We start from the raw sequence: 27,593 nt of genomic DNA, 5'->3' as shown, positions 1-27,593 counted from the left end.
ATCTTTCACAAGAGCAGAGCATTAAATTTTAATGATTAAACATCATTCTAACAAGGTCCTAAATCAAATTCTGAAGTGTTTACTTTTTCAGTATTTAAAATAACGTGTCATTTCAAAAAAAAAGTTTCTTCAGTTCTTAGGCATGGGTACTCAGAATCATCTTTTAACAAAGTCAAAATCTGCATAGAAAATCTATAGTCTAGTGGTTTGTGCACTGGGCTTATGCACACACTCAAACCAATATAATGTGAGATGCTGAGTGACATACTCAGGCTTTTTTAAAACCCTTTAGAATAGGATAGATGTTTTCAAATGCTTCATAGATCTCAGAACGTTCTTTGGCACCTATAAAGAAATCCAAGTTCATATAATCTTTAATATAAAGACAATACCCAAATTTTCTTAAGACTAAAATTTCATTGTCATTTCCAAGTACATTTTTTAATAGGAAGACATCTCTTTAGGTTTACTTGAGAAGTGATATTTTGGTAAATACAAAAGAATTTGATGGTGACAGCCATATTCCCACAAACACATACCCTAGAGTTTTCTAGTACTTCACTACATGGGCGTATCAGAAAGTTCATCTTTTGCCTCACAGGGCACAGTATGAACTATGGAATGTTATCTCTCAGCATGCCATGAGTACGACCACAGAACATGACCTTCATCAGCACCTGTGGACACTTAGCTACCAGCAAAAGGGACTTCCTTTGATCTACTCAGGTCTAGTTAACATCTTGATTCCCTAATATTGATTCACAGAGTGAGACAAACGGCAGCAAAAGCTTTACATTTCATTGTACAAGAAGAGATTATCAGAGGAGGGAAACTGTACCACTGTCACTCCTTAGAGACTTAAGTTTCAAGGGCTCTTTCATTAGAACTGCTGTAGGGATTAAAGTGGATACAAACATGCATTAGACATGGTCCTTACTCTTGAGAGGCGATCAGATTTTGTTCATCTCTCCCCACCACCCACCACCACTACTACTACTTCCACCTTCCAAGCTATGCAGGCACATTGTACTGAGTGGGGCTGTACTGAGTTATGGACTGGTAGTACTGATGTTTATATGGAGCTCCCAGCTAACCAGGAAACTATTATTAGATACCACTGGCAGGAGGCAAGGAGATTAAGGAAAAGAATATAAAAACCGTTAGCATGAAGAGAAATGGAAAATAGCTTAAGTTGATAAAGACTCCTCCTTGAGAGCCATAAAGCTAAGGCTAAGAGAGAAATAACTTGTGAGAAGTGGTTATCTGGTTTAATTGCAAGACTAATAGGAGGGGGCACCTTAGGTGGCTCAGTCAGTTAAGCCTCTGCCTTCTGCTCAGGTCATGATCTCCAGGTCCTGGGAGAAGTCCTGCTTAGCGGGAAGTCTGCTTCTCCCTCTCCCTCTGCCCACCGCCCCCATACTCTCTCTCTCTCAAATAATAAATAAAACCTTTAAAAAAAAAAAAAGACTAATGAGAGGAAATCACCAAAAGGAGAATCACCAGATTTGAGAATCAGGTAGAAATCAGGATTCAGAATCAAGCATGAGCTATAAGAATAATTTTAAAAATGGAAAATAGCAAAGTATTGGCAAAGATATGGAGAAATTGGAACTCTCATACATTGATGGTGGGAAGGTTAAAATGATTCAGCCACCGTGGAAAACAGTTTGGCAGTTCCTCAAAAATGTTAAGAATTACCATATGACCCAGCAATTCTACTCCTGGGCATATACCCCCAAATTGAAAACAGGTACTCAACGTGAATGCAGACACGTATTCATCACAGCACTATTCACAGTAGCGAAAAAGTGGAAATAACCCAAGTGTTCATCAACAGATGAATGCATAAACACATTGTGATATTCACATACAGTGGACTATTACTTAGCAACAAAAGGAATGAGGCTGTGGTACTGCTACAGTGTGGATGAACCTCAAAAACATTATGCTAAGTGAAAGAAGCCAGACACAAAAGGTCACATATTGTATGATTCCATTTATATGAAATACCCAGAATAGGTAATTCCATAGAGACAGAATGCAGACTGGAGGTTGCCACGGGCTAAGGGGAGGAAGGAATGGAGAGAAACTGCTTAATGATAAGGGATTTTATTTTGGAGTAATCGAAATGTTTTGGCACTAGATACAGGTGGTGGTTGCAGAAATTGTGAGTGTACTGTCACTAAATTATGCACTTTAAAATGTTTAGGTTTATATTATATGAATTTCACAAGGTTTTAAAAAATGTTAAAGAATCAGTTAAGTCCTTATAAGCTTAAATTTCTCTAAGAGGCAAGGGCAAAATGTTACTTATTCGTTGCCAAGGAGTTTACTATGTGTGTGTCTCCACCCTCAAAGATGTGGGGTGGGGAAAAAGGATGAGGAGGAAGGTGAGTTACTGACATGGGTAACAGAAACTCTGTACCTTTGGGGTAGGAAAAACCCCATAAGCCCCAGATTTTTGTTACAGCATGAACATTTTAGTTTCTCAAGTGGTCGTTTTGTAGAAACCAAAAAGTGAGTTGGGGAAGCAGTAAGTAAAACACCGTTACAAAAAAATCCTGCCTCTGATCTGATGGACCTTTTCTGCCTTTAGGTACATTTGAATGTGACAGCTTTATTAGGAGACAGTGAAGTAGAGTAGATCTAGCAAACACATACCCAGCCATTCAACCTCCATCCCCACCCACCAAAACCGCGGTTCCTTTTATACTTAATTGAGAAACAGAGGATCTAGGCCCAGCATTCCAGGTAACTATGTGCTTCAGTTTTTCATAAGACTAAAACATCATACCTAAAAGGATTTTGAAGCCCCAAAGAGTTTAGCATTCCGGCATCTGCTGGAGAACAGAAAACACCCATCACCCAGGAGGAAACAGACACTGAGAGTGATCATTATTTTATGTCACAGAAAAACACCTTTAGACACAAAGGGGCTTTGTGGGAATTAACTAATCCAATTCCCTTCATTTCCTTCGTGGGAAAACAAGGCCCAAGAAGTTGAAGTTCCCCTGAACCGTGAATAGCAGCTATGGGTGAAGACCGCACGTATCCAGTATCCCTTCTAAAAGTCATCAAATAAATATGGCTAGAATTTGTTACTGGGTATTACAATGAGGGGACTTGGTCCCTTTAGTCAAATATTTCCTCACCAAAAATAAGTATCACAACTTTATGGGAAACTAAACAGTCCTGTAGTCCTATTAATCTATAATCAAACATCCCAACTTGAAGCACCAGGCTCCAGGTAGAGGACTCTTGCTTTTAAGAAAACCTGAGCAGTCTTTTCCTTTAGGTAATAATGAGCACCACTTTGGGGAATAAACACCATTCCTAGCCAGGGTGACTGAGGTGAAAATTCTGTGGCTGATGCAATGAAGAAAGGACTGGCTTTGAAATCACTCTGTATGGGCTTGAAGACCAGCTCTACGATTAACTAGGTTTGAAAAAATCACAGGCGAACTGTTTAACTTCTGAGTTTCCATTTCCTTACCTGTAAAATAAGGACAAGAGCCTTCTCAGAGGGCTGCTAGGAGTTATGTGAGTGAATGTTTGTAAAAAAATCCTTTGTAAACCATCACATTTTTAAGGTCCTAGAAGAATGTGCTTCAAGATAGGGATGTTAAGACGGCTGGTCCAAGCACACCTGGTTTACCATCTGGTTCTGTAAGAGTCAGTCTCACATAATCTGTGTCCTTCCCCAGGGCTGATTCCTGGTGGGGGCGAGGGGCAACTGTATTGGATTTGCTTTTCCATCCTCAGCACCTAAAACAGGGTGGGTACCTGATGACACCCGAAGTTGATGAAATATCTGCTGTCAATAAGGTTTATAAGCTCATCCCTACCCTTAGCCAGCCCAAACATCAATTTCCAATTATACGTGGATTTTCCAATTCTATTTTTACGCCAAGTCATAGCTACACATCTCATTTTCCCAAGTGATACCATATGTGTATGCACACAAGGGAAAAATCTTACAAATTGCAAAAAACAGCATTAAACCCTTCAAAGTATACATTTTACAGTACATACTCACTTGCCATTATTGAGGGATTCCCAGTCATGACTGACAGGGATATTATCCCTCTGGCCTACTCACTAACAAGTCTTGTCTTTTTTTTTTTAAGATTTTATTCATTTATTTCAGACAGAGAGAGAGAACGAGTGGGGGAGAGCGGCAGAGAAAGAAGCAGGCTCCTCGCTGAGCAGGGAGCCCGACGTGGGACTCGATCCCGGGACCCTGGGATCATGACCTGAGCCAAAGGCAGACACTTAACCGATTGAGCCACCCAGGCACCCCAAGTCTTGCCATTTTTATGCTGCCCTCTGACCTAACACATTTCCAAGAACTGCTGATGTCTAGCTGATGGAGAGTTACCCTAAGTAAAAAAGACCCAGCTTCTTACGAAGTCCATTATGCTGGAGGGAAAGAAAGAAATGTGAAGCATTTTAGACATTAGACTAAAGCCTCTTTAGACATCATATTTCCATCATCAGGGCAAGGCATCACAGCAGGACTCCAGTCTCTCAGCGCTAGGGGGAAAACGAGTGGGCTTCCACCAAGGGAATAACAGCTAACATTTATACATTTACCGTCCACCTGGTACTGTTCTTCTGCCTCCTCACATTTAGCAGGTAGTTTCTACAGCCACCTGCTTTTTACATGTGTGGAAATCAAGGTGGATAACTTAAATCCACCCAAGATCATACAGCCAAGAAATGGTCAAGCCTGGATTCAAACTGGATAGTTGGTTTCCAGAACCCAGCCTCTCAGCCACCACACCTGCTGCCTCTCACCTCTGTCCTTCAGCTGACGAGGATAAGTGAGAAGGTGCCCCCAAAGACCACACAGGCATTTGCACAGACATCTAAAGAGTTGGGGGACAGGATGAGTATGTGGGGGTGGGAGGCTCTGGAGACAGGCTGCTCAAGTTCCCACCTGTGCTGCAGCACGTACAGCTGTCTGACATGGTTAAGGTTACTTAACTTCTCCACTGTCCCCATTTTACCGGTGAGGAAACGGAGATGTTCAGTACAACCTCACAGAGTTAACTGGAACCTACATAAAAGTCTTATGACAGTGCCTGGCACAGACATGCCCAACATATGTTCACTTTATGGTGTCTGATCTTAGAAATGGAAGCCAACATAGTTGCTGTTCATTGTATATTATTCCAGCAGATCCTAGCTATATTATTACTGTGGCTTGAGAAAAAAAATCCTAGGTCCTAAATATCATACCATCATTTCCCAGCACGGGCTTGGGAAAACAGTGTAAGGCTTGGCTCAGGTCCTGTTGCTTTTTGCTGTCAGGGACCACGACACAGTAGGATGGCAGGGCTTCATTGCCATCAGCTCACTTAACTATAATTAGAACATTCAAATGTAGCCTTGGACATGGTGGCCACAGCCTTGGCACCTCGGGGGAGTAAGACAATTTTACACAGATAAATTATTTTCAGAGGCCCTGAAAATGGCATGTGATACAATGGTTTAGAATTGCACTTACAGTAGGTGTGGTGTTCTACAGTTCCTACCTAGGGAAGGGCTGGGATCCATTATTTAATTAGAGTGAAATGCAAATGCATTTGTAATTTCAGTACTCTAACATTTTCTAGACAAAAGTTATTTACCCTTGTGGGACCTTCCAAAACAGCTCTGCAGAGTCTTGCGGTGTGTGCCTCTAGGAGTCCCCTGGACACTCCATGTGACCATCCCCAGCTAAAATTCTAGAAGCAAGGCTAAAAGGAGGCCTCCTTGGTCCCTTTCCTCAGGTTTACACCCAAAATTGGGTCCTTGAGTTTTTAAACCCTTTGCAGATGAAAAGAGTCTAGATAGGTAAGGATAGAGAATAAGGAACATAGGTCTTGACGTTTGGAGCAAAAGTAACCTAAACCGTGTATTCTAGGTGAAGTACTTTAAGACAATACAGCACGAGCAGGGAAAGATTCCAATAGACAATTACTCATATCTCAGTATTAAGACATTGGTTGGCTTTTACTTCATCTTGTAAGCAGAAATTTGGACTTCAGTTAATACAACTCATTCCCCCGTTCACAAAAGTGATGATCTACATCTTGTAAGAATGAAGAAACTTAGCTTTGTTTTACATGCTGAATGCATAACAAATTTTATTTGTTGTGTATAAGTGTATTGCATGGTCTTTGGTAGTGCGTATAGACAGTTCTTTACTTCTGTCACTTGAAACTTGTAAAATGTACACGCAAGTTGTTTTTTTCATTTTAATTGGGGTGAGAAAGCTGGTTTGAATTAAGGATATTTAAAGGGACTTGTTTTTGTGTATCTATAATAGAAACTTAGCCTGTACTTGTCAATTGGCACTTTTAGTAAGACTGATTAATAATTATATATAGCAAGTATATGAATGTGTCCTTCCCAAGGTCTTCAAAAGTTTGTTCCCTTAAGTAGGGCGTATGTTTGCTCCAATATTTATAACTATTCAACTTACTTGGCAGACATTTCCCCCTGTCCTTCAGGACATATAGAAGTAAACTTTAAGTCAGTCACTAGGAGGTCTTAATTATTCTAGACTCTACATTGGCAGCATCTGAGAAAGTCTAGCTTTGTTGTATTCAAAAGGTTCCTGAATTCCAAACGGGCTTTCCCCACTTTGAAGACACATTAGTTATTTGTTACAGTAAAACAAACTATGAAACTTTACTGGGAGTTCTAAAAGAAGACTTAAGAACAGAAATTCCATGTTTTTGGATGCTGAGTGATAACTTTATATGTAAATGTAAAGGACAAATGGAGTCATGACAAATATTATTAATAATAAGGAGAGTAATAGGTCGTGGTAGGCTGGCTAGCTGGCTATCTGAGAGTGGGGCATAATCAGTTTGGCTCCTAAGATATAAATTTGGCATTCATCTTGCTACACAATAGTAAAATGTGTAAAAAGTCAGACAAAATCAGACAAAAATAGCAAACTTCAATAAGATGGTATGGAAATGAGTCTCAACCATTTACCTCAAGAATTTTAAAAACCCTTCTTTATGTAAAAATAAACCAACTGGAAAAAGTCATAAGTATAACAAAGAGTAATTACTTTTAATATTATGGTGAACTCATACAAATCCTTAGGGGGAAAAATAATAAAAAGTAAGTAGACAGAAAGGATTAAGTTATGTACACACTATCGACAAAAGATGAAATGCTATTTCTTGAATAGGTTTTAAAAAGTCATCAATTTCTATTTCTGATTACCAGTGAGGTAAAGCAGTGAGATCATTTTCACTTATAAAGTTCAAGTTTTCTTTCATGCCACCTTTGTTTTGGATGCTACTGAGGGTTTGTAAAAGATACTCAAGTACATTGCTGGGAGGAACATATAATTGGAGAGAACTATATTGTGTATCCCTTTAAAAAACAACTTGGTAATTTGTACTCAGAACTTTAAGAATAGTCATATCCTTAAAACAAAGTTCCATTTCTAAGCATCCACACTAATAATTCTCCACACATAAAAATAGCCAAATGTGCCATTATAAGCAGCAAACAAAGAAGGAACATTTCAATGCTTGACAATGGAAAAGTAAGTTTGATATGATAACGTGTTAGAACAGAAGTCAGGAGACAGAGGGCTAGTCCTGTTTTTGTATAGCCTGTGAGCTAAAAAATGGTTTTAAATTCAATCATTTACATGGCTGGGGGCAAAAAAAAAAATCAAAGAATATTACATGACACATGCAAATTATATGGATTATATTAAATTTGCATTTCAGCGTGCTTTCCTTTCTGTAATGTCTATAGCTACTCTTGCACGACTGTGGCAGAGTTCCACTGTTGCAACAGAGACCCTATGACCACAAAGCCTAAAATATTTCGTATTTGGCCCTTTACAGAAAACAGGTTTGATGACCCCTCTGTTAGAACACTGTGCAGCTGTTAAAGGTGTTCTTGAGGAGTGTATGACAATGAGTGAAGCTAAATGCTATAATGGTTAATAAACATGCAGGATGTAAAGATAAATATACATATCAAAATAACATAAAAACATGAAAAAAATTATATTGTTTTGGGTATTGAGACCAATGAGTGATATTATAATCCTTTCTACTTTTCATGTTTTTCCAGGTGTTCTACAATATTGAGACTTACTTTATAATGGTGAACAAAGCCATTTGAAAGGAGAAGCAAAGCAACACATAGCTATTGAAGCCTATGAAAGTCAGAAAATAATCTTAGAACTTACCTGTCAACACAACTTTCCCAGATACGAAGATAAGCAACACAATCCGTGGTTTTACCATTCTGTAAATAAGGCCAGGAAACAGTTCAGGTTCATAACTGTTCAGATATAAAAGGAAAAAAAGTTAAAAATAGTACTATTCAACTACTTTCCCATAACATTCAAGACCCAGCGTATTAAAGCTATTCTACCAAAACCTTTTGACCATCTTAATAAAAATAGTCTGGAGTGCCCTAAGCAATTTCTTGTGACTGTCAGGAACAGAATTCATCTTTGGTCATGACATTTTTTCAAATGCAGGTCATGCTAAGCTATTAAAAATTAAGGTAGGGCGCCTGGGTGGCTCAGTTGGTTAAGCGACTGCCTTCGGCTCAGGTCATGATCCTGGAGTCTCGGGATCGAGTCCCGCATCGGGCTCCCTGCTCAGTGGGGAGTCTGCTTCTCCCTCTGACCCTCTTCCCTCTCGTGCTCTCTATCTCTCATTCTCTCTTTCAAATAAATAAATAAAATCTTAAAAAAAATTTACTGTATCCTCCCTCCTTTAAAAAAAAATTAAGGTAACTTAGGGCGTCAAATTTAATGTATTAAGATCTTGCTGGTTAAAAAAAAAGTCTACGAATAAAAATACATAAACATGTTTTCTAAATTTCCAAGTTTCCCAAAAATGAGCACATTTTGTACACATTTATAAACTGCTAAGGAGAACAATTTTAGAACCTAAGAAGTCTTCCAGACCACCATCATTTGTCTCTGGACATGTGCAGTAAAGAAAACTAAACTATCCCAACTCTTAAAAATTTAGGGTTTGTGGGGCACTTGGCTGGCTCAATTGGAAGGGCACAGGACTCTTGATCTCAGGGTCATGAGTTCAAGCCCCATGTTGTATATAGCGATTACTAAAAACAACAACAACAAAACAAATTTAGGACTTGGTCCTAAAATAGTAACTCACTCATATTTACTACTAAATGTAGGAGGTGGAGGAGAGGGCTAAAAACTGTTTCAGGCTCCAGCATAGAGAAGTAGAGAGACTCCTAGAAAGGCTTAAGGAGACTTCAAAAAAGAAGTCAAGAGTTAAAAGGAAGCTGACAAAATTAAAGCAATGGCTAAGAACAGATATAAGAAAAAGAAGAAATCTGAGAAATGGAACACAATATATGTAAATCTTTGCATTTAATGGGTGAATCAGGCCCACACAGAAAAACGCCTTCCATTCCATTCCGCAATGAGTTAAGACCCATACAACAGCAGCTGTGAAATCTCTTACTGGTACCAGGATGATGTGTTACAGCGGAGAGTCTACCCTTCTGAAGTATATGGAGGTTGCTTTGGGTAGACTGGTCTTCCTGGAAGGTCACTCTTACTGCAGAAATCCTGTCAAGACTTAACCTACTTGGAGCGCCTGGGTGGCTCAGTTGGTTAAGCAACTGCCTTCGGCTCAGGTCATGATCCTGGAGTCCGGGATTGAGTTCCGCGTCAGGCTCCCTGAGTCTGCTTCTCCCTCTGACCCTCCCCCCTCTCACATTCTCTATCTCATTCTCTCTCTCAAATAAATAAAATCTTTAAAAAAAAAAAAAAAAAAGACTTAACCTACTTACCGCTTTCAACACTGGGAGTCAATGATACTAGCTGGAGCCCTGCAAAATCTGTATGGGAGCTGAGGTTTGAACCAAGAAAGTGAAAGCTAGAGACACAGAAGGAATGTTTCCATTTGATCTTCCAACAGAATCTTAGCATTTTAAAGGGAAAAGAGGGGGTGCCTGGGTGGCTCAGTTTGTTGAGCGTCCAACTCTTGGTTTCAGCGCAGGTCATGATCTTGCAGTTGTGAGATCAAGCCCCACATTAGGCTCTGCACTCAGCAGAGAGTCTGCTTGGGATTTTCTCTCTCTCCCTCTCCCTCTCCCTCTACCCCTGCTCATGTTCGATCTCCTCTCTCTCACTCTCTCCCTCTCTAAAATAAGTAAATAAATCTTAAAAAAAAAAAAGCGGGGGGGGGGGGGAGAGAAAACAAAGTCTTCGGTATGTAAGTGGTGGCAAACTGCAATTGGCTTTCAGAACCATAGTTTTAAGATACCAGCATAATAAACTTCCAAGGAGATATTTACTTTATTTTACTTATTCTCTGCCTCATTTCAAAGAAGGTTGAGGCAGAGGGGGTAAAAAAGTTATTTTGGTTAGAGATGGAGAATTGCATGAGTTCAAGAATAACAAACATTTGCCAATCTCTTGGCCAACCCAACTTCAACTCACCATTCAACTCCTGGCTTAAATGTCACTTCCCATAAGAACTTTGACCTCCACACTCCCCCTCCCCGTTACATTAAATATCCTGCTCAATGGTACCATAGCACTCAAAGAGGTGTCCACCTTCATAGTTACCATATTATCTTTAGCTTTTTTGTCTTCCCTTTTAGACAGTGAGCTCCATGAGGGCAAGGGACCACAGCTGTATTTTTTTTTTCTTTTTTCCTTTCCCCTTTTTGAGAAAGAGAGTACACCAGCAGGGGTTGGAGGGTGGGGATGGGAGTTGGGAGGGGGAGAGAGGGAATCCCAAACAGACTCCATGCTCAGCATGGAGCCCATTGTAGGGCTCAACCTCACAACCCTGAGATCATGACCTGAGCCAAAATTAAGGGTCGGATGCTCAACTGACTGAGCCAGCCAGGTGTCCTGGATGCTGGCTGTATTGGACTATCATGATCACTGTAGCATCTGCTACATGGTAGCCACCTAGATGTGACTCACTTAAATATTTATTATCAGAGATCTTTGATTTAGAAACTGAAAGAAGGGAGAACAATGCTCAGGGAAAACTGGAAATAATTACAGCATAGAAATATTGACATCCCCCCAATGACAAGGGGGATACTTGTGGTATGAGATGCTAATACACAAACTTGTAGAACCAGGGGAATTGAAGGAACTTGGAGGTTTTAACATAGGCAAACTTTTTTTTAAAGATTTTATTTATTTGAGAGAGAGAGAGAGAGCATGAGCAGGGTAGAGGGGCAGAGGAAGAGGGAGAAGCAGACACACTGCTGAGCAGGGAGCCCAATATGGAGCTCAATCCCAGGACCCTGAGATTATGACATGAGCCGAAGACAGACACTTAACTGGCTGGGCCACCCAGGCGTCCCTTAACATAGGCAAAATTGACCTAATAATTACAACTGATGTGTGCCATGGTTCCCCATAGGGCTGCAGACTCTTAAGGAAAGGTCTCGTTTTTTTTTTAAAGATTTCATTTATTTAGTCAGAGGGAAAGAGAGAGCACAAGCAGGGAGGAAGGGCAGAGGCAGAGGGAGAAGCAGGCTCCCCACTGAGCAAGGAGCTGGATGTGGGACTCAATCCCAGGACCCTGGGATCATGACCTGAGCCAAGACAGACGCTTAACTGACTGAGTGTTAAGGTGTCCCAGGAGAGGCCTCATTTTAAAGACACAAACCTGTTAAGAAAGAAGTGTTTTAATGCCCCAATGTCATCAATACACACACTGGAGCTGTAATCCATAACCTAACGGTGGAGCCTGAATGGCAAACTTTTGGAGGAGGCAAGAATAAGACCAGAAAGAGATGGTGGTAGGAATACAATGCAGGCTTTCTGGCTAAATTTTTTTTAAGATTTTATTTATTTATTTGACAGAGACACACAGCGAAAGAGGGAACACAAACAGGGGAGGAGTGGGAGAGGGAGAAGCAGGCTTCCCGCTGAGCAGGGAGCCCGATGTGGGGCTCGATCCCAGGACCCTGGGATCATGACCTGAGCCGAAGGCAGACGCTTAACCACTGAGCTACCCAGGCGCCCCTCTGGCTAAAAATTTTTTTTAAAAGATGGAGGAGATAATAAAACTGGTTCAGAATGAAAATAGAACAGTGATGGACCCACTCCAAGAGGCTAAAGTCAATGCATATGATGAACTCTCATCTTGCCCAGCCATTCTCTTTCAGAAAGTGGGAGTAGTGACAAGAGGCACTCCTGCTCTAGACTTAAATCTGAACTACAAAGATGACAATCTTGGTGAAAAAGAGATGACAAGAAACTTGGGAGGAATAGCATACATCATTTTAGAGCCCTTAACGGCCAGAAAGTGGGGTGCTAAATCTGATACAGACAGGCAGAATTCAGGCGGACATCTTTCATACATTCAGGAAAAGTTGGTTCAGAGAGAGACAAACCAGAGGCCCATGGTTGAGAATCTGGAAGAAAAAAACGGCTCCTGTGTTGAGAGACTCTTAACAAGAAAGGTTTTACTATGAATTTACAACCCATCCCAAGACTGAAGAAAGAAAAAGATCTCTAAAAAGGCAGTATTTCTTGCATGGGGAGCTTCACAGTGAGCTCACTGGGCACATTACAGGCACCCAATAAGCATATGTTGGAAAAAAAAAAAAACAAAACTAATGTAGAGGAAAAAATACAATCAAGGGGAAAATAAACATTGCCTGAAGAATATCATCAAAGCCGAATCTCAGCATGAACTTGGATTTTTGAAAAGCTAGGAAAAAACAAGCAATTTTTAACAGCTGTTCAGACCGTGTCTCAAAAAGAAGGCCAGGGGCGCCTGGGTGGCTCAGTTGGTTAAGCGACTGCCTTCGGCTCAGGTCATGATCCTGGAGTCCCAGGATCGAGTCCCACGTCGGGCTCCCTGCTCAGCGGGGAGCTTCTCCCTCTGACCCTCTTCCCTCTCGTGCTATCTCTCATTCTCTCTCTCTCAAATAAATAAATAAAATCTTTAAAAAAAAAAAAAAAAAAAAAAAAAAAAAAAAAAGAAACGAAGGCCAACGAGTGTTAGATAAAACACAGCTACAGGATCTCTATTCACTTTTAAGAGGAATGAGCACTCCAAGTCAAAGAGGGGGAAAGGCGAGCGAAAGGACAGAAGTTCAATTTAGAGGAAGAGAATTTAAGAGCATCTGTGATTCTAAGCAGCTCAGTGACCTTGGACAGCTATATATGCCTCAGGGTGGCGGGCTCCAGGGCTGACTGCCCGCCTCCAACGCTGCTGAGGGACTGACAGGCTAGAAGAAGCACCAAAGCAGCTGAGCGAAGAGGATGCTGAGGCTTTGCTGATGAGCTGGGAGTTACACGTGAAGAAGCAACCTACAGATGCTCCCTGAGGAACAGGACTCCACTAAAGAAGAAACTGCGGTGGGAGCTAGCGTGACACAAACACACAAAACCCCCTCGAAATCAACAGGAAAAACACTAGATAGGATTGCCTTCACAGAATGTGCCAGGGCACTCTCTCTTCATCTTCTCCCCCACCCTCTCTCCCCTGCCAGCCGCCAGCCCCTTCCGACCTGCCTAACCCATCTCATACCCCTTCTCTTCTGGGGTCTCCACTCCCCCAAGGCAGGTGTGCCTGTTTCAGAAATCTGCACAGTAGTGAGTCTCAAGCCTCTGGCAAGCAGGATTGACATCACCTGTGAGCTTGTTAGAACTACAAATTCAAGCACCATCTGTGACCATACAGCCCTGGTAGCAAAGTGTTTAAAAAAAAAACAAAAACGGTCCAGGTGAGTACTGTACAGTGTAATTTTGAGAACCACTGCTTAAGATTGGACACATAGAGTAACCAAGGAAGGACTTAAGCACAGCATCTTAATCCTTTCACCTACAGTCTTTAAAAAGAACAACACCACTTTCTCCAAAAGGTACACTATATAAGGAGCCCATAACACAACTTCAATATCTTGGTAAACTCAGAAAGTTATAGAATGGTCATACCTACTGAACTGCTGATGGGTTAGCACCAAACCTTCCAGCCTGATGGCAAATCTCACATCACAGCTTCCAACCATGTTCTGAATTTTAAAATCGAGGAATCTGGCTGGGAACCCCAGCTTCTGCACCACACGAGCATACTTCCTCGCTGCAAGTCGAGACTGCTCTTCACTAGGGAGGGACAAATGTGTTTAGAGAGATCTTAATCACTGTGTCCTCTATACTGCTTAGGCTGTATTCACATACTTCCCTGATTGTACTTTTAGCATTTGTACCGGTTTATCTCTCAATGTATATTACAAACCTGTAGATGTTGAGGACAAGGACCACCCTCCCCTACTTGTGTCCCTAGCACCTAGTAAAAGGTATGGTACAATGGTCAAAACCAAACCATAAACACATTCTCATCTTAATTTGTCATCTTTCACATATAGGGTATTTTTCTCTCTTGTTTTAAAGGTTATTAGATAAAATTAACTATTCCACTGGTTCTCAAAGTGTGTCCTCAGATCTGCAGGAGCATCACCACCTGAGAACTTGTTAGAAATGCAAAGGTCCCAGCCTCAGACACTCCGTGGATAGGGCTCAGCAGTCTATATTTTTAACAAGCCCTCCAGATCGTGATGCTCAGTAAAGTCTGAAAACTATCCATCTGGTCTAAAAGTGTGTGCCACTTAGATGGGAACAGCAGCAGCAAAAATAAAGACACAGGCATCTAAAAAAAAAAAAAAAAAAATCAGGTGCCTGGGTGGCTGAGTCGTTAAGCGTCTGCCTTCGGCTCAGGTCATGATCCCGGGGTCCGGGGATCGAGCCCCGCATCAGGGTCCCTGCTTAGCGGGGAGCCTGCTTCTCCCTCTCTCACTCCCCCTGCTTGTGTTCCCTCTCTCGCTGTGTCGCTCTGTCAAACAAAATTTTTTTAAAAATAAATAAAAATTTAAAAATTTAAAAAAAAATCAACACGAGGAAGTAAGAGGTAGGCCAATCAGGTGGCAAAGACAGGATACCAGGACTTCGATCTTCATGTGACAAATTACACTTAAAAAAAAAAAAGGCATGAAAACACCTCAAAACCTAACCAGTTTTGCTCAGGCTTTCTCACAGAATGGTCACTCAACTCACACCCAACATGAGAAAGAAAGACATTCATTCAACTTTGTGGCCATACTCTTCTAAGTGTTTGTCTTGCTCCAACCCTAAATCCAGGTCACAGAATGTGAAGTCCTGCAATGTGAGGCTATACTTGTCAAAACAAAACAATGAGTAGCAGGGGTTGCCAAACAGGAGCAAAACCTGGTGGGTGAACCATGTGAACTCTGCCCTCTCTTTTGGGTTGCCCCATCTTTACACTGAAAATCAGAAACACCAGAAAGAAAAGCCAGATTTAACTTTTTGTTTGCCTGGACCAATGGAAGCATTCCATTCTCTTTCCTATCTAGATCCTTCACCACACAGCCCCTCTTATGTGTATTAATTCCTTCACATATTTCACTCCACTCCACGTTGCTTCTCCTCACCCTGAGATGTCCCTAAGTTAGCAGCGAAATAAACAGTTTCTAGTTTGAAAAACATTTTGCTAATTGGCCCATTACATTGCCCATTGTGCTCATGTTTATAAGGTCAAATTTTAAGTTTGGGTAGCCCTGTAGTTTCGTGGGATAGTAGCTGTGAATAGGACCATAGAAATTCCCATTCAAACAACTTGTGGTTAAAGTCTACATGCATGTTCTTATACAAACATTAGGAAATAGAATAAGAACCTTGAAATGTCACCACCAGTGGTCATAACCACGGAATACATTTGACCCTTTTGTATTTTTCCTGTGCAAACACAGGTATCCTTCACTAGCAAACTCTGGTTATTAACAACTAAAAGGAATAGGTTTGGATCCATTTTTGGAAATAATTCTGATAGCTCTTAGACTAACCAAAATTTCACAAATCTCTATTCAAGATTCAAGAACCAAATAGATTTGGGTAACAAGTATCTCTTATTATCTGAACTCAGTATCCAAACTTTCACCATCAGATTTTGGGACCCAGGTAAATTCAGATAGGGAAAGATACTCATGAATATGTCTGTAATATAGCATATTTTAAAGTGAAAGTTGGCTAATAAACTTATAATTTAGTTGCCTGTTCCCCTACAACTTAACACAATGTGACTATCCTTGATATATGTTTTAATAGCTAAATATAAGTTTATGACCTAATGAAAACTTTATTACTAGCTATTTGTCTCCCATTATTTTTTTAATTTTCCCCATTTTACACAATGCTGAAATGAACATCCTTGCAGATACCTTGCAGAGTTGTCCAATAAGGACTTAAAAATGGTAGATCTCTAGGTCCAAGGACACACAGATCTACAGAAGAGAAAGCCCAGAAAATTACCCAGACACATGTAAAGAATTTAATATGTAAAAACAGGTGGGGGGAAATGGATTAAGAATGGATTCGTCACATAGATGCAAAAATCCTCAACAAAATATTAGCAAACCACATACGACAATACATTAAGCAGATCATTCACCATGATCAGGTGGGATTCATTCTGGGGATGCAAGAAGGATTCAATATTCACAAATCAATCAAAATGATACACCTCATCAACAGAACAAAGAATAAAAATCATTTGATCATCTTAACAGATGCTGAAAAAACATTTGACAAAATTCAACATCCATTCATGATAAAAACTCTCAAAAACGTGGGTTTAGAGGGAACTCAACCTAATAAAGGCTATATATGAAAAACCCACAGCTAATGTCATACTCAATGGTGAAAAACAGAGCTTTTCCTCTAAAATCAGGAACAAGACAAGGATGTCCACTGTCACCACTTTTATTCAACATAATACTGGAAGTCCTAAACACAGCAATCAGACAAAAAATAAGAGGTATTCATACTGGTAAAGAAGTTAAACTGTCATTATGTGCAGATGACATGATACTATACATAGAAAATCCTAAAGACTCCACCAAACAACTACTAGAAATAATCAATGAATTCAGTGAAGTTGCAGGATGCAAAATTAATACCCAGAAATTGGTAGCATATCTATACACTAATAAGAAAAAGTAGAAGGAGAAATTAAGAAAACAATTCCACTTATAATTGCACCAAAAAGAATAAAATACCTAGGAATAAACTTAATCAAAAAAGAGGCAAAAGACCTGTACTCTGAAAACTGTAGAACAGTGAAGATAACACAAATGAAAAAAAAATATTCCATGCTCATGAATTGAAAGAATATTGTTAAACTGTTCATATTACCCAAAGCAATCTATAGATTCAGTGCAATCCCTATCAGAATACCAACAATGTTTTTCACAAAACTAGACTACTACTAAAATTTGTATGGAACCCCACAAAAGACCCCAAATAGCCAACATAATCTTGAGAAAGAAAAACAAAGCTGGAGATATCACAAGACCAGATTTCAAAATATACTACAAAACTGTAGTAATCAAAACACACAAACAGGCACGAAAACAAATATATGGATTAATGGATGGAGAGTCCAGAAATAAACCCATAATTATATGGCCAATTAATCTACAACAAAGGAGACAAGAATATACAACAGGGAAAAGACAGTTTCTTCAATAAATGATGCTGGGAAAATTGGGTAGCTATGTACATGTAAAAAAATGAAACCAGACCACTTTAAAACACCATACACAAAAATAAATTAAAAATGGATTAAAGACCTAAATTCAAGACCTGAAACCATAAAAATCCTAGAAGAGAATACAGGCAGTAATTTCTCTGATATCGACCACAGCACCATTTTTCTAGATATGTATCCAAAGGCAAGGGAAACAAAAGCAAAAATAAACCATTGGGACTACATCAAAATAAAAAGCTTTTGCACAATAAGGAAACCATCAACACACCAAAAAGCAACCTAGTGAATAAGAGAAGATATTTGCAAATGACATATCAGTTAAGGGGTTAATATCCAAAATATATAAAGAACTTATACAACTCAACACCAAAAAAACAATCCGTTTAAAAAATGGGCAGAAGACCTGAACAGACATTTTTCCAAAGACATACAAATGATCAACAGACACATGAAAAGATGCTCAACATCACTCATCATCAGGGAAATATAAATCAAAACCACAATGAAATATCACCTTACACCTGTGAGAATGGCTAAAATTAAAAAGACAAGAAATAACAACTGTTGGTAAGGATGTGGAGAAAAAGGAACCCTCGTACACTATTGGTGGGAATGTAAACTGTTACAGCCACTGTGGAAAACAGTATAGAGGGTCCTTTAAAAATTAAAAATAGGGTGCCTGGGTGGCTCAGTTGGTTAAGCGACTGCCTTTGGCTCAGGTCATGATCCCAGAGTCCTAGGATCGAGTCCCGCATCGGGCTCCCTGCTCAGCAGGGAGTCTGCTTCTCCCTCTGACCCTCCCCCCTCCCGTGCTCACTCTCTCTCTCTCTCTCTCAAATAAATATTCCTATAAAAAAATTAAAAATAGAAATACCATATGATCCAATAATTCCACTATTGGGTATTTACTCAAAACAAAAACACTAGTTTGAAAAGATAAATGCACCCCATGTCTACTGCAACATTATTTACAATAGCCAAGATATGGAAGCAACCTCAGTGTCCATTGATAGAGGATAAGGAAAATGTGGTATATATACACAATACATTATGCAGCTATAAGAAAGGATTGTCCAATTTGAGCATGGATGGACCTAGACGGTATTATGCTAAGTGAAGTAAGTCAGACTGAGAAAGACAAATACCGTATGATTTCACTCACGTATGGAATCTTAAAAAACATGCAGAAGCAGACCCATAAAAACGGAGAACAAACTCATGGTTGCCAGAGGGGAGGGGGGCTGGGGCTTGGGCAAAATGAGTGGAGTGGGAGATACAGGCTTTCAGTTAGGGAATGAAGCCAGAGGAATAAAAGGCCGGGAACATGGGCAATGCCACTGTAACAGCTTTGTATGAGGACAGATGGTAGCTACCCTCCTGGGGAATACAGCATAGTGTCTAAACCTGCTGAGTCACGTGAAACTAATGTAACATTGTGTGTCAACTATACTAAAAAACCACATACGGATTCTTCAATAAATGTATCCGGTCACTTACTGGCCATTTGAAAAGAAAAATTTATCTTCTAGTGAAATAAAATTCTGGGCCAGCTCTGCTCAATATGGTAGCCACTAGCCACATATAGCTATTTTTTTAAATTCTATTTATTTGAGAGAAGGTAGATTGAGAGAGAGAGAGAGAGAATAAGAGCAGTTTGGGGAGGAGCAGAGGGAGAGGGAGAAGCAGACTCCATGCTGAGCAGGGAGCCCAACACAGGGCTCCACCCAGGCGCCCCCACATATAGCTATTTATATTTAAATTAAAATTAAATAAAACATTAAGTTCCAGGGCGCCTGGGTGGCTCAGTCAGTTAAGTGCCTGCGTTCAGCTCAGGTCATGATCCTGGGGTCCTGGGATTGAGCCCTGCGTTGGGCTCCCCCGCTCAGTGGGGAGCCTGCTTCTCCCTTGCTCTCTGCTGCTCTCCCTGCTTGTGTGCTTTCCCTCGCTCTCAAATAAAATCTTTAAAAAATAATTAAGTTCCTCTGTGTATTACCTATACTTCAACTGTTCAACAGCTTCATGTAACTAGTGGCTACCACGCTGGAGAGCACACATGGAAAACATCTCCATCACCTAGAGAAAGCTCACACTGAATCAAAACATCAACTTCTTTCCCTCAATACAAAGCAGGACCTGAAAAAGGCCAGAAAAATATACAGAGGTCAATATTTATATAATGTTGTACATGGGGAATGCCTTCCTAAGCATGAAGCCAAACATCAAAACCCTAAAGAAAAATGGGACTATACACACACAAAAATGTTAATTGTGTAAAAAAAAAATCATAAAACACCATAAACAGTAATTTGGGAAATAACATATATAGGGCAAAATGGTGGAAATACGTACAAACAAAAAGCTGTTTACAAAAGACCAATAATTCCATAGAATATTGGGCAAAAGACACAGTAGGCAGTTTACACGCTTATGAAAAGTTCATCTCACTAGCAAATCAAAGAAATGTAATTAACACTTTTTTTTTTTTGCCAAACCATTTGGCAAATATAAAAAAGAGTATTAACACCCAGTGTTCCTTGGAGGAAAGGAATCTTGGTATATCTGTAGAGTGAAGACAAATTCATACAGTCTTCCAGGAGGACAACTTACTACTCATTTTCTAACCCATAGAGGAATGAGCAGCTCTCCCCCTACAGTTGGATGGTGAAAGGGTCTGTAGCAGCACAGGGCTTCCTCTGCATGAGATCCAGGGGACGTAAGCCTTTTAAGAGTTGCCTCCTGAGCTAATGCTCAAGGTAATCGTCAAAAGTACCTAATTTACCTCCTTTAAAAAGTTCTCTCCATTTATCTGCAATAAGAAAAATATACAATAACTACTTCCCCAGGCTTATAACAGGCTTTATCACTATGGTAGCTTTTAAGTGTACCTTAAGATCAAGCTCTAACAGCCCACCTAAGTCCCCTCAGTTTAATGGGGGACTGCAAAGCGGACAGGAGTCAGTATTGCACAACTGAATGTTTTTAACCCCAAATTTGGCATTTCATGAACTTAACTCTTGGGCAAAGTATTTTGCTCCTCCGAGGTGTTTTGGAACATAAATACTATCCTTCCTTGTTTTATATACTGAATTATTTATCTGGTAAGGGTGGAGAGTGGTTCCGCATACCTTTTGGCTCCCGTGCAGACCATTTTCCCAGAGCTAAATATAAGGGCTGTTGTTCTGGGCTCTCGGATCCTCATTATGACAGCAGCAAACCTCTATACACAGAAGTCAAAGGGACAATTAGTCTCTGCTAGGCTTTAACACTATTCCAGTTGAAAAGCTGAGCTGGACATAAAAAGAGTCTTGAATAAATGGAGATTGGATGAGAAAGCGAAAAAAATGTCTCCCTGCACTAAGGTAAACAATAACAATCATGATTCTAAAATGTACTTAGAAAAAAACAGGTAAGGATAAGAACAATAAAGCTAAAATTTGAGTGCCTGTTCTATTTCAAGCCTAATACTAAGAGCTTTACAAGTTTTGTCTCCTTTATCCTCAGGATAGAGCTCAACTGAGTCCATGAGCATCACCATTTAGTGCACAGGGAAACGAAGTGGTTATTTAACTTCCCACTTTACACAGGCAATGGTAAAGTTGAGATTTAAAGCCACGACTAGTTAGATGCTGTGCTTTTTACTTTGAAATACTTCCTTTTTCTTTCAAAGACTACTGGGGTTGGGGGGAGTAGGAAGTATGTTATAGGCTTGCCAAGACTCCAGAATGTGCTAAAAAAAATTGCCAAACTATAGAACAGAATTTACATATTGATAGGCATGCTGAAGATGAAAGACAAATTGATTTTCAGTTCTCAGTCTGGTTCCCCACCCAGCAGCATGGGCAGGCCCTCCAGGAGGTGCTGATACAAGGGGTACCAGGGAGGACGGGCCTGCCACACTGACATGTCACCAAAGACCTGCTGCTCCTCCTGGTCCTACACAGGGACCCCCTTCTGCGCTCATCTTCCCCTGGCAAGCCGCGAAGGAAACCGGGGTGAGTATTCTGCAAGACTGCAGCTTCCATGGGTTGGAGGAGTTCCATGGAACCAGTGGGACTGGCAGTTTCAGATTTGAAACGTTGACAGACAGTGAAAGAACCCTGAGTCAACACTGCACAGAGCTGATTGAATCTTGTGAATGTTTTCCAAGCGTTTAAGATAATACTCTAACCCAGTATTCATTTTATTGAATTCTGAAGGGAGCTTAAGTGCCAAGCCAGAATTTCTCTGGCTCTCAAGTCCAAGTTTGGATAGATCCTATACACAAAAATAAAATGAAGGAGAGCAGAGGATGATGGACAATAAAATACGCTTAAATGTGCCTATTTAATAGTGTGGGCAGTCATGGCTGTGGCCCTAAGAATCCTAGCTTATCATTGTGTTTCTGTGCTCATCATAGTCAGCTACATGAAACAGAAAAAGGAAATATTTGGCTAATATTCAAGTACATTTAAATTCAGAGGTGAGCAAGAACACTCCCACAACAGCCAAAACAACTTAATCCATAAATAGCTGATGCTCACAAGGTCCTCTGCATTTCTACAAATACAGCCTTTTTCATCTAAGGCCATAAATCCTCCACCCCCCAAGATAGTGAACTTCTCCCTAGTGGGACAAGGTCTTACTCATCTTCGCATTCATAGGTACAGAGACCAGCCAACTACTAAATGCTGAACAAACAAATCTACTTCCTCGGTTAATAGGCCATTAAAATTGGATGCTTAGTCTTGGCAGGACACAAGAAAGAATAGATTTTATTAGACTTTGAGAGAAAATAAATCCCTGAATCTTACATTCGTAAGTAAAAGCTTGACCTTCACACTTTAAACAATTTACCTTTCTCAAGCAAGAGAAATTGTAAATGGAAAAATTTAGGTGGGACAAGATTTAGAAAACACTATTTCCAGAACTATGATGGCATTTTAAGAAGGTTAGCATCCCCATAGGCTGAAAGTGGTCATACTGAAAAATCTTTTTGAATGACAAGGGAAAAATCCTAACTTTTAGGAACTGCTCAATCACTGCTTTATTCATCACAGAGAATGAGGTTATTTTTTAGAACTTCAAAGCAGACTATGAGGCAAATAACCTCTTGAGTTGCCAAAAGCTTTGTACTAACAATTTTTTTTCTGTTTTAAAAACAAAGGAGAAAGTCAATAACATGATCATATGAAGTAAATCTAAGTAGAAGCTAATGTTGCAAGGAATACTAAGAAATCTCACCTTTGGGTTATATTCTGCATTTTTTGCATGCAAAGCTATTTTCTTCAGATCCAATTTACAGGCCAGGTTTACAGTGGAAACTATATTCCTGAAGAAATAAGTCAACTTAGAAATTACATCAGACATAAAAAGTAAAAAAGAATTAAAATGTATTAACTTCCTCATTTTATAGATTGTATATTAGCAACTTCCTAGGAGGAGAACTATTCTCAGTGTGAAATACACAGTAACGTGACAAACCCTAGTAAAATGTAAAAGATTCCTAAGTGAAGTACAAAAATATCTTCCTCTAAAATGTCATGACTAGCTGACTAAAAGCAAGTTTGAAATCTTTTTCAAAACCATGCCTCAAAATAGAAAGCATAATTCCAACTCAGTTGCAAACTGAATTTCATTTTACGTCTTTATATTCTTTGTGTTTATCCAACCCCAACCACAATTCTCAGCAATTAGAGTACTTTAGTACAAACAATACAATCCTTCAAGAATGTATATACTAACTCTTAAGCTTCTCTTAGGAGATCAAGAACTAGTACCTTATTTTACAGATAACCAAACTGTCTAAAGCCACAATACATTAAGAATGGATAAACAAATAATTAAACCTGAAGTGCTCTTCCTTACACTATTATTCTGAAATTAGTTGTCATTACATTCGTGAACATAAAATGTGCACCCAGGAGCATCACCTGTTAAAAACACACACATACACACATAAACAACTTACTGTAGTTGAGGCACAATTCCAGAACATTCTGAAACAGGGGTCATTGGTGTCATGGGAGTTATGGACACCAGAGGCATGGAGTTTGGTTTCTCAAGTGAGGGCTGGACTGAGTCAGCATCACCAGGGTACAGATGTGAATGGGAATTCGACAAACTGCTGTTGCTTATTAAGCCCAGACCAATGTCCTGCTCTCTGGATAATGACAACCTACTTTGCTGACTTTGAGTTTTATAATTTTCTTCAATTTCGTGCTTGCTTCTAATGATACTCTGGTCTTTATTTTCTTGGGTAAGTTCATCTGGCAGGAAGCTAAGATCCACAGATGAGAAATGGCCAGATGTTTCTTTGACTTCTTCAAGATGTGAATTAAACACAGTCTCTGGATGGGATGGATTAGACATGTATGCATCATCAGGTACAACTGGACTGAGCAGCAGTGACCTGGACGGAGCGAGGTCATCCTAGGCCATTCCCAAAACAAAATGCAAGAAACAGAACAGCAAGTCACACCAAAGGGATACCACTAGAGCTAGCAGGCAGTGTGTTCACAATGCCCAGTAGTCCAAGATAGCTTATATTCACTCCTTGCCTCTTTCCACATAGTACCACTAATGTTATATTTCAGAGTTGCAGCACACTTAATAGAAACAGGAAAGTAGATCTTAAAATGCAGACAGAGCGTTTTTTCCAAAAAAATGTTTTTCCTACATTAGATCCATTGTAAGTTGCCACTCTAAGTCTAATTTTGTAATAAAGGCAACTGAGCAACCATACTCTAAATTGTGTATACTTCGGGTCCTCTTTCTGCTACCTTTCTGTGCTGCCATAATGGTGCACACGAATGCCCTGGCAGGTGCTCTCAAGAGCATTAACAATGCTGAAAAGAGAAACAAATGCCAGGTTCTTATTAGACCATACTCCAAAGTCATTGTCGGGTTTCCGTGATGATGAAGCATGGTTACATTGGCAAATTTGAAATCGTTGATGATCACAGACTGTGAACCTCACAGGCAGGTTAGGTAAATGTGGAGTGATCAGCTCCAGATTTGACATACAACTCAAAGATGTAGAAAAATGGCAGAATATCCTGCTAGTTTAGTTTCATCGTATGGACAACCTCAACTGGCATCATGGACCGTGAAAAAGCAAGACAAAAACACACAGGAGGGAAAATCCTGGGATTCTTTTTCTAGGGATGTAATACATATATGCAAATAAAATGCCTCAATGGACAGAATAAATTTTTTTTAAATAGTGTGTACTTTGAATAGATTTACTGTATTCCTTGATTATGAACTTCAGTTAAATTTTTTTGAGTCTTTTTTTTAAGATTTTATTTATATGAGAGAGAGAGAGTGAGCACACACAAGCAGGGGGAACAGCAGGCAGAGGGAGAGGCAGACTCCTGCTGAGCAGGGAGCCCGATGTGGGACTCGATCCCGGGGGGATCATGACCTGAGCTGAAGGCAGACACTTAACTGACTGAGCCACCCAGGCATCCCAAATTAATTTTGAGTGGGTTATTTTTTTCCACCTTTTTTTTTTTAAAGATTTTATTTGAGAGAGAGAGAGAGAACGAGGGGGGGGTGTAGAGGGAGAGGGAGAAGCAGGGTCTACCGCTGAGCAGGGAGCTGGACCCGGGGCTTGATCCCAGGAACCCAAGATCATGACCTCAGCTGAAGGCAGATACTTAACCAACTGAGCCACCCAGGCACCCCTATTTCTTAGAGTCTTAAATTCATAGTTTATAAAGAGACAAGTGAAGGAAGCTTAAGATAGAGTCTTGAGTGCTAATGAATACTCCACTGAAGACCCAAGGTCTTATTCTTATTATTCCTTCTAGTCAAAGGAGATATGAACAAATATTCTAGTTTGGTGAATTTACAAGAGGAAAACAGTTATTGAAATTTAAATGGCAAGAATAGTTTAAATCAATGTATTGTACTTTCAGTCTGGGGAAGGCGGCTCAACCTGCATTACCATCAACTGAGGGAAAGAGGTGTGCAACTGAGGAAAGCAGCTCATATAAAATTCACGAGCTTTTTTATGGAAAAAAATTGATTACTTTGATACATATGTTACCACCTGTTTCACCCAAGTTGTAGACCTAGATTCCAGATTTTAAGCACTGCTTGCAGGATAACCTCGTCCCTAAGAAGATCTGACTTCTGACAACTGAACATTCGTGAACGCCTCAGGCTGGATCTTCATGACAAAACTACCTCAAGCTAACATAAAATGTCTGGCTAGATCCTACTGAATTGTTCTGTTACTCCAAGTCCAGCAGATGGCAGGGGTGACTAATTGTTCAAAGAAAACACTTTAGAAGAATGCGGTTTATTCTCCTGAAATAAGATTTTGGAGTGTTTCATTTTGAATTATGTAATTCTCCCCCACTTACCCCCACCCCACAGATCAGCTTTAAGAAAAGTGAGGCGGGGCGGGGGGGGGGGGGGGGAACGGCCAGGATTCTCTCATTGGCCTCTCCTGTACTGGCTGGAAAGGATCTCATCAGCCAATTTACACTAAAGCACTCCTATCTGCAACAATCCCTGTCTCCCCTTCTTTTTCCCACCCTGGCATTTTAGCAGGGAGGAAGCACTCACCCAAGGAAACCCAACTTACACTAGCAATCTAAGGCAATGGCATCAAGATATGGAAGGGGAATGTTTCATGGCAACGGAAGTTTGACAGCCTTTCTGGTGGACCGTAGGAACACACTGCACAGGATGTACTTACAGCATATTCACCGCATCTTTGGCCTTATATCTGCAGAAAATTTTTGCTAAGCTGTTTTTGCAGAACCATCAACTCATCTTTCCTGCGTGGGCTTTCATTTGCTATGTTAAACACAATGAAGGCTTCACTATTTCTACCTTGGCGGTAATCATCGTCTTTTTTAAAAATCCCCCATACAGAAAGTTGCACTTTTCTTTTTGAGGACTCCTTGCTCTCTTCTACAATACTTGACTCTAAAGATTTTTTAAATTGAAAAATAAAATAAACAAAACACCAAGAACCACGAACTGAAAGCCACAGGTGTCTCCAATTCAAGTTTTGCGACACTCCCCCCCCTCGCCCCGCCGCCCCGTTCCTAGAGACTATTTTTTTGAGGCCTGTTCTTGGCATCGAAGGCTGCCACCCCTTGAAAGTGCAATACCAACGCTGCGCGGGGTAGTCCGCCTACGTTTCCCTTAGCAAAGCGGGGACACTTGGGAACCAGAGGTCCCTACAGGAGACACAGAAGCGAACTCTCCGTGTCCGCGTCTTTCCAACCGGGACGGGACCATCTAACCATGGCTCTGGAGTCACACTACACCAGGTTCCGCTTCTGGTTGGCAACCGTGGAGTGTCATTTCCCCTCTCGAAGCTTCTGTTTTTCAACTTAAAGACGAGGACCATCAAGCCTACCTCTGACGGTCGCTAGGAGTTCTGTACCAGCTACTGAAGGCAAAGCCCTCAGCGCTCAGGACTGGGCGCTCTCAGCAATCGGGCGGGGACGCGCTTTGGCCCCGGGACAGCGGCTGCGGCTTCCGGGCTCACCTGCGCGACGCACTGATCCAGGTAGAGCTCCAGGTACGTCTGCTCTTCCTCCATGGGTGGAGCCCTCACCGTTAGAAAGGCTGAGAAGGGGGAAGCGCCCAGGCAAGTCGAACTACCGCGGAGCCCGACTGAGCGCACGTGGCGCACAAGCCATTTATCCGCCCGGCGGGCGCACGCGGCTAGGCGGGGCGGGGGGGTCGGGGCCCCGAGCCTGGGGTGGGGGCGAGGTGGGGCAGGGCAGGGGCCGCGCGGGTCCCTGGCCTCAGCCTCCGCCCAGCCCACGCTGCTGCAGACCGCGCACACCGATTGAAGAGCAGGGGAGGGGAAGCAGAACTCAGCCCCGGGCCCACAGGCCATTGGGAAGAGGGGGAGAGTGGGGAGCGTGCAAGGAGACGCGAGGGAAGGGGCCCCTCTCCAGCGTGCAATCACCGCACTCCGCCCACAGCTGAGGAGCACCTTGCTTGGCCCGCAGGTCTGGAGATTTCCTTCAGTACCTGCACGTGCTCACTCACGCCTTTGCCTCCAGGGCAGGGGTCTCG

General features: G+C 41.0%; 1 protein-coding gene across 1 annotated transcript; it reads right to left on the bottom strand.

The window, feature by feature from the left end:
* Positions 1-82: 82 nt before the first annotated feature.
* Positions 83-27,411, bottom strand: TBPL2 (TATA-box binding protein like 2). Its single transcript, XM_027570363.1, has 7 exons — positions 27,055-27,411; positions 23,512-23,972; positions 22,785-22,872; positions 20,690-20,781; positions 13,940-14,107; positions 8,216-8,310; positions 83-345 (listed from the first exon to the last, which is right to left on the bottom strand). Exons 1-7 carry the CDS (start codon positions 27,409-27,411, stop codon positions 269-271), a joined length of 1,338 nt encoding a protein of 445 aa, XP_027426164.1. The 3' UTR covers positions 83-268.
* Positions 27,412-27,593: the final 182 nt, after the last annotated feature.

Source organism: Zalophus californianus, chromosome 6 (assembly GCF_009762305.2).
Source record: "Zalophus californianus isolate mZalCal1 chromosome 6, mZalCal1.pri.v2, whole genome shotgun sequence".
NCBI lineage: Eukaryota > Metazoa > Chordata > Mammalia > Carnivora > Otariidae > Zalophus > Zalophus californianus.
This window is presented reverse-complemented; position numbering and strand designations above follow the sequence as displayed.

Coding starts and splice junctions, on each gene's coding strand:
- TBPL2 (XM_027570363.1), bottom strand. CDS start 27,411: ATGGCCTGTGGGCCCGGGGCTGAGTTCTGCTTCCCCTCCCCTGCTCTT. Junction 22,873..23,511: donor GGAATTGTGCCTCAACTACA/GTAAGTTGTTTA, acceptor TTATTTCTTCAG/GAATATAGTTTCCACTGTAA. Junction 8,311..13,939: donor ACCCATCAGCAGTTCAGTAG/GTATGACCATTC, acceptor ATATCTGAACAG/TTATGAACCTGAACTGTTTC.